The sequence below is a fragment of the Monodon monoceros genome, unplaced genomic scaffold (genome assembly GCF_005190385.1).
Source record: "Monodon monoceros isolate NGI ecotype Baffin Bay Population unplaced genomic scaffold, NGI_Narwhal_1 Super_Scaffold_21, whole genome shotgun sequence".
In the NCBI taxonomy this organism is placed as follows: domain Eukaryota; kingdom Metazoa; phylum Chordata; class Mammalia; order Artiodactyla; family Monodontidae; genus Monodon; species Monodon monoceros.
The window spans coordinates 171,358,645-171,366,355 of NW_021703778.1; the positions used below are offsets into that span (position 1 = coordinate 171,358,645).

Consider the following 7,711-nt stretch of genomic DNA (forward strand, 5'->3'; position numbering starts at 1 on the left):
ACCGTGGGTTGGCTTTGCGGCCGAGCTGGTGCCGGTTCTGTGTGGAGCGCGTGCTGAGTTCCCAGGCGGTGGGCAGGCGACGCTGTAGCAGCTCTTCTCCTGGGGAGGGTTTGTCATTTTCTTTTTCCCGGAGGCGTTGTCATCGCCGTGGAGGTGGTCCTGCCTCGCGCCCGGGCCCCGAGGCTCCGGTGCAGGACGAGCCCCGTGAGCAGGGCAGTGGGAGCCGGTCCTCCCGGGGCGGGAAGCAGGAGCGATGTGCACTGTCCTGCTCTGGACCGCCCCTCGCTCTCGGCAGCGCCGGCGCCTCCGGCCCCGAAAGAACCTTCATGGCAAGAGTTCCAGGCCTCGGCCCGCACGCTCAGCCCGGGGCTCGTGGGGGCAGCGGTGAGCAGCCCGGGACAGAGGCCTTGTCAGGCCCTGGGGCTCCCACTCAGCCGCTGCGTCCCTGCTGTTTCGTGAGACGCCTGGGCCCGGAGCTCGGGGCTGGCAAAGCCTCTGGAAGCCCCTCCTGGCCGCCTGTCCTTCTCGGTGGACTCCAGAATCTTCCTGGCCGCGCTGTCCTCCTGAGCCGCCCGTGCTGCAGGGTGTGTGGGCTCTTGCCTTTGACTCGAAGCTGCCAGAGCAGAAGAGACGGTCCGATACTCCGCCCTCAGAGGGATCTACTTGGACTTTACTACCACAGAAGCTGCACGTTTTCTCCTTAGCGCTCGAGGGGATTTTAAGCCCTGAATGCTATAGGTTGACAGGAAGTCTAAAAAGACGCACACATGCACAGCATTTTGATCTTTTAAAGATAACTAGTTTGTACACCTTGAAAACATAAGTCCATTCTCCCACGTGTGGCTGCCTTTTGAAACAGTCGATTCTGGACCAACAGATCTCTTGAAAGGGACAGAACATCTAGGGGTGCTCAGCCCCGCCCCTCTAGTGTCGGTAGCCTCTAAACCAGCCTTCACGTGGATGCCCCATGACGGGACTCAAGCTAGAAGACACTGGAGGTCCCGGCCTGCAGAGAGGATGTCAGAGCCACAGCGGGTCACCCGGCGGGAGGGTCTGCAGGCCGTGGGCGAGGCTCTTCCCCAGCACGGTTCTGGTTCTCGCAGGAGCCCTTGACTGGTTGTGCCCTAAGAAAACACCACGATCGTTTTCCCTGGGCGACTTTTCCCAGGTTGAGTGGCCTCTTTGGGGAAATGTGTCACCGCCAGTGTGGCCAGTCACCGGGCAGGTCAGGGCCGGCCAAGGGGCAGCTGCCCAGTGGAGCCAAGGTCCCAGGCCACGGTGAACAGTGGGTCTGGGGCAGGGAGGGGTCCAGATGCTCAGAGAATGGCTCAGAGTATGCGCCGGTGGAGTGGGCCCCTCCCAGCCCGCACCCACTTCCTAAACTTGGCTCACTGAGTCCGGGCCCTCACGCGCCTTGATGAAATGGGAGGTCCTCTGTCCAGCTCTTCTACGGTTCTTTTATGCAGCAGCCTGGGCAGTGTGAGTGGCGGGATTCTTGTGGATGAAATAAGGAGAATGTATCCATAGCTAGAAGCGGCCCTGAGGAAGTTAGCCGGGTGACGGTTCTCATCGTTTGTGTACCGTCTCTAAAAGGGCCTCACTTCGCAAATATTTACCTCTTAGTCTCCGAGTGAAGTGAGATAATTCGGGGGAGCTCCTGGCAGGTTGCCTTGAACCGGAGCCTCCAGGGTTAAGTGCTCTGTGGCAGGTGCAGGGCCACCCCTCCAGGTGAGGCTGACCTGGCTGAGGGCCGCAGCAGCGCTGAGCTCCTCCTGTAGCACTTCTCTGCCGGTCTCGAGAGGCTGCCAGTCTGCTGCAAGACCTGTCCCGGGGCCAGTGTGCACGTCACTTTCGTCTGGGGTGAAGAGGGTGATTCTGGGAGTCGACTGACCAGGCTTTGAACAGCACCAGATGCCCATCCCATGACCACTCTCTCGAGGGTCTGCGGCATCACACGTTTCCAGACGAGTCCATGGTAGCTGGGGTCGGATGGGGAGGCCTGCCGTGGGCCCAGCGGGACTTCAGGACGAGGCCGTTCTCTGACGAAGGCCTCTGAGACCCTCACGGTCTTTTCTTGCTGTCAGGGTCTCTGATCTCGGCAGCACCCACGAACAAAGACATGTTCCTTTGTTGTAAATTGTTTTTTAGCCGAAATATTACTTTTTCTATATATACATTCTTATGAAACAAGGTTTAATTCTGTTAGTATTATAAATTATAACCAAACCCAAACTAAGAGCTGGGGTATTTTATCAATTTTCACATGAAATCTCTAGCAGGAATAAAATGGCAACTCTGGTGAGAACAGAACAACCTATTAAATATTAGATCCAAGAGCTGCCACTATTTCTGTGATAGGCTTCCTTCCTGGAGGGGTAATGGGACATTAAGCAGGTTCTTGGCTGGAGAAACCTTTTGCTTGAGTGATATATGTAAAGCCCTCGTTTGCCAGCTGCCCGGCGTCAGGTGGAGAGACCAGCAGCTACCATGCTGCCGGGACAGCTGGAAGCCAGCAGGGTCGCTGAGGCCAGGCGCTTGATCCTCCCCGAGAGTCATCAGGGAGGATGCAGTCAGAGGGCAGGCCGCCCTCACGGGCAGCCACAGCGGGGCAGACGGCGGCGGGTCCTCCTCGCTGAAAAACCGGCCCCAAACTGTGCCCTTAGGTTAACGTGTCCAGCCAGGCTTCCCCCTAAGAGTGTTCTGGAGTCTTCGATGGAGGCCTGCGTGTCTTCCATCTTTCTTATCATCACCCAGCAACTTCGAAACTAAAGCACAGGCTTCCAGAAATAAGGTTACTCTTCACATTTTCTTTTGAATAGTGGTGTTTCCCCCGATGCCTCCACGGTGTGTCTGTCCTGCAGAACAATTCCGTCTCTGGGAAGAGGACAGGGGTCAGGCCTCGCCCCCCGACAGGCTCCTGGCCTGCGTGCCGGGCACCGAGCAGATCCTGAGGCCTTGCTCTGCTCACCCTGGGGAGCTTAGTCCCGGGCCGCCCTCTCCTTGCTTGTGGCTGACCCGCAAAGGTCAGAGTCCCCTTGCTTCAGACACCTTAGACCGGATGAGGTCATCTGTGATGTTACAGGCTTCTTCCCTCCAGACTGTCCGCGATGGACAGGGATTCGGGCCTGGCGGCCTCACTGCAGCTCAGTTCAGACTCGGGGGGAGCGTTTCTCATCACTTGGCCAAAGGTTCCCTTCATCACCGAGGCGGTAAACCAGCCGTCCTCCCCTCTGTGGACTGGGCCGGGATGGGCACAGTGTCCAAAAGAGCTCCTCCTTCCCGTTGGGCCAGCCAGAGCTTTACCTCTTCTGTCAGGCTCCATCCACGCCGTCTTGAGGGGTTTGAGTGAGAAGCTGCCCGTCGCCGTGGAGATCAGACAGGGCTGTGTGCCTTTCCGGCAGTAACTCCAAGGTCAAGGAAAAGCACTCCTGTAGATTCTGAGCGGGGGCGAGTTGCTAAGTTCCATTCGTCCCTGCTTCCTGATCTTGCCTAGGTGAACAGATTTCGGGTTTAAGGTGAGAAACGAGATAAAGTGACTTGGAGCAGGACCGCGTGCTTCCCGGCTTCCCTCCAACAAGGCGTGGGCGAAGCTGAGGGTCAGTTTCAGATCATCACCCTTCATCTGTGCCAGCCCAAGGCCAGGTGTGAAAACGCAGCCATGTTTGCTTAAAGGCGTGTCCTGTGTGCAGCATTTTGGGGGACAGCTTAAGGATGTTTGTGTTCACAGAACTGAAAATTTGTAGCTTCAGTGTTGCAATACTGTAACCTTAAAATTATTCTTAATAAATGAATGCCGACCTGTGCTGGACTACGTGCATCCCAGCAGATGCAGGGAGATGTAAGTGCTCTTTGCTGTATAAGAGGTAAAAACGCTTTCAGGGTTACCTAAGCTCACGCCTGTATTGCAAGAGATCCGTGACAGCCTCCTGCCTCTCCGTAGGAACCAGCCCAAAGGGACAGACACCACCCCTTACTTACCGCAGCCAAGCGGCAGCCTTTTTGTCCTGAGCCTCCCCACCCACATGACTGGATCCTGCTTTCTCTACCTGCTGGGCCCGGTGGGCTGGCGCTAATGCCAGAGGGGCACCACCATCACACCACCCATCAGAGAGAGCAAAGAAAACGCCTCTTCAAAAATGCCACTAGACTCTGTCCTTGGCGGCCACCCCGGCCCTTGGGGGACTGGGCGTGCAGCTGTCTGGCCTCACTGGGCGAGCTGGCCTCGGAGCCGGGGGGACCCCTCTGTGGCCCAGAGCTGCAGCCCTTGGGGAGGGCAGTGAACAGCCCCCCTGGGAGGTGCCCCTGGCCTTTGGGCAGTGATGCTCCAAGGAACCCTGGCCCTGAGAGACCACTCTCTCCCCCAGGCCAGCCCTGCCCAAAGCGTGACACCCGAGGTGCGGGGGCAGGGCAGGCTCAGGATTCCGATGTTAGGAATTAAGTAGATGGACACGGAGGGGCTGTTAAAACCCTGGCTTCCAAACCAACAGAAAGCTAATTGTGCTCCTGTGAAACTGCTGGAAAGGATGAGTGACTGACTTTCTTCGCGGCCCCGTGTTTTGCTGGATTAATGTAAACTGCTTTGTTTGCAGGGTTTAATGTCAGCCCCAAACCAGGCCAGTTCTCCAGGTGGGACTATAGTGTAGTGAGCCCGCTCCCGCTCGGAGGTTCTCACCCCGGACCGGGTCTTGAGGGAGCGACGACGGAGCCCAGGGCCGCACGTGAGCCACGTGGGCATCAGGCCCCGGCCGCAGGCAGGCATCGCCCGCGTGGAGAGCAGCGCGGAAGAGGAACGCGGGGCTCGGCGCCGCTCACCCAAAGAAGCTGTTTCCATTTTTAAATCGTTCTCTTGGGGCTGCAGTAAAAAATAAGAAATGAGATTTTCTTGCTTTTTACTCTAAAACTCAATGTAATAAAAATGTTATATATATTTATGTAATATATACATATATACATAGTGTGAAATAAAATGTTTCTTGGACAAGAAATCCCCTTAAATCCAACTGTTAAAAATAGTACTTCACTCTGTTTTTGCTGATTTTCTTTTTAACACCTTAGGTGTCAGAAGACAACCTGGAATGCACTCATCAAGAAAGTTGTTACTTTCTGGCTTAAATATGCAATTCAGGAAGACGGATGCTGCGTGCATGGGTTTTTAAAAATTGTTTGCACTTGAAATAGTTTAACGCTGTTAAAAAATAACTTTGAGGGCTTCCCTGGTGGCTCAGTGGTTGAGAGTCCGCCTGCTGATGCAGGGGACACGGGTTCGTGCCCCGGTCCGGGAGGATCCCACATGCCGCGGAGCGGCTGGGCCCGTGAGCCATGGCCGGCTGAGCCTGCGCGTCTGGAGCCTGTGCTCTGCAACGGGAGAGGCCACAGCAGTGAGAGGCCCGAGTACCGCAAAAAAAAAAAAAGTAATAATAATAATAATAACTTTGAGTATGGTTGTAGTGGGCCTCCAAGGTGTGGCGTGAAGATGCCCTTTTTAATCTGTTAACATTTAACACTCTTGTTCCAATGCAGTCGGCTCTGTATTATATGTATAAATAATGTCATTCTGCAATTGGGGAAATGGTCGCTTCAGTAGTACTTTTCATCTTCCAAGAGTGATATTTCTAATTCACAAAAAAATATTAAAACTTTCTTGAATAATTAATATTAAAACTTGCTTGAATATACCATTTGTTTATCTTCTGTTAAATTGGCTCAACTTTTACTGTATTGTTTTTGTTGAATTAAATGTTTACACCATGTCCCTTGCAGCCCTGATGTGAGGCAGGCTCTTCAAGACCGTGGCTCGTCCGGAGAGCCCTGCGGTTCTCTGGCCCCTTCTTGCTGTCTCCCCATCTTCGGCCTTTGTGGGCAGCTGCCCATGCGTGCGGACTGCGGTCTCAGGGAGCAGTTTTCTCCTTACAGCTTCAAGTCCACGAGTCCACCTTCTGTTGTTGGAAGATCACACACGACTCTGTATGGTGAGTGTGAAAGTGCTTTGTTAGGGATGCAGAGAAAAAAAGGCTGATGACAATTACATGGGCTTTTTATCTGGCTGAAGCCAGCTGGTGAGCATCTTGGTCATGCCCACGCCTACTTGTAGGCGCTACAGGGGACTAGAATCATGACAGTGTAGCTGCCAAGTACAGGAACTTTTCTCAATTGAAAAAAATCATACACAGTTGAACCCTTTGAAGGCCTTTTTATGTGGTCAGACTCTAAACCACGAAGTGCCTAAAACACATTTCTCTAAGTGATCCCAATAAACTGGGGGCGCGTCTAAGTGATTTTAGGCTAGAAAAGACGTGTCCACGCTCCATTTCCATCATTTCTGTGAACGTAGCAACAGGATAATGTTACTGTTGCAGAAAAATTCTCATCAGCCTGGGTCTTGGCTTCCTTCTCAGAGGAGAGGAGGGTCAGGGAGCCAGTTCTTCACCAGCCGCCGGGCCAGGAGGGCTGCGCCACAGGGAGCCTCCGTCACAGGGCAGGGGAGCCTTCGCGAAAGGTGGAAACCACCACACACCAGGACACCCTCTCGCTGTAAGTGAAAGAAGCAGGATTTATATGTTGGACACATTCAGAATGCCCTTCCTATGAAAACATCAGCACGTTTTAGATAGTTTGGTATTTGTCATCCTAGTCAAAGCACTGGTCTCTAAGTGCTGTCCATCACACTGAAGGCCTACGAGGAAGCCACGCGTATTTCTGGAGATCAGAAAAGGCCGCCTTGGAACTCGAGTCCAGAATCCTGAGCCTTGCGGTTCTTCTGGGTCGACTCCTTTTCCTGTGAACTTCCTGCTTGTTTGTAGGAAGTGACGGGTGGGTACCTGGTGGCCCCAGGACAACAGCAGTGTGAAAAGTCCGAGGACCCAGGGCGCGGCCCAGCTCTCGGCGCCCCCAGGCTGACGTCGCTCCGGCCCTATTTGCTCCGCCCACCGCCCTCCGTGCGACTCTGCGGTGCAGTTTGCGGGATTCATCCGTGCTGGGAACGCATCTTTTTCTTTTATCGGCTGGTCCCTGGCCAAGTGGTCCAAGATGGCTTCCAAAATCGGCCGGCCTCCAACCCGCCCCCGCCCGCCCCGCCAGCACGCGCCCCGCGGCCGCAGGCCCAGGGCAGAGGGCCCCCAGGCCGGCCCCCACCCCTCCTCTCGGAAGCCACGGAGGGTCGGCTTGGCGCACCCGGTACGCTTCGCCGGCTCTTACTGCTCGCCTGGAGCGCCCTCATCCCTCGGCAGCGTCGCCCCTGCTCTGTCTTCTCGGGAGCAGGTTTACATCAACAGCCGGCAGGGCCGGGCTCCTTGGACTGGGGTGTCCGCCTGCGGCCTCTGCCCCCAACCTCGGCCCCAGCTGCGTCTCAAACGTGGACGAGGGCGTCGGTCGGGGTGGTGATGAGGGAGCTCCCTTGCTCGGGTCTGTGGAGACGGGCCCTCCAGTGGCCCCGGGGAGGCTGAGATGGCCCAGCCGCCCGGCCTCGCAACCGGTCAGGTTTGGGGTGCACGGAGACCCACCAGCGCTCTGGCAGCAGGGCCCGGCGGCCTCCTGTGCCCCCAGAGCCTGGCCAGCGCCCGCCCGTCGCCAGGCCCACGGGGCACAGAGACCTGGTGGACGCAGGGGCCCCCTGTGGAAAGCGGACCCGCCCCCTGAAACCGAGGCGGAGGCCCACAGGGCCCAGGGCACCACGCCCGCAGGGAGGAGGGTGCCTTCACAAAAAGGTACAGCG

The 7,711-nt window shown here is 56.1% G+C and overlaps 1 protein-coding gene across 1 annotated transcript in view; it reads left to right on the top strand.

Moving 5' to 3' along the window:
- The window catches only part of WDR20 (WD repeat domain 20), a 63,095-nt gene extending 59,053 nt beyond the window's left edge, over window positions 1–4,042 (top strand). The window contains exon 5 of the mRNA XM_029237551.1: window positions 3,412–4,042. Coding sequence (XP_029093384.1) covers window positions 3,412–3,493 — 82 coding nt within the window. The 3' untranslated portion in view covers window positions 3,494–4,042. The remainder of the gene's footprint in view (window positions 1–3,411) is intronic.
- Window positions 4,043–7,711: the final 3,669 nt, after the last annotated feature.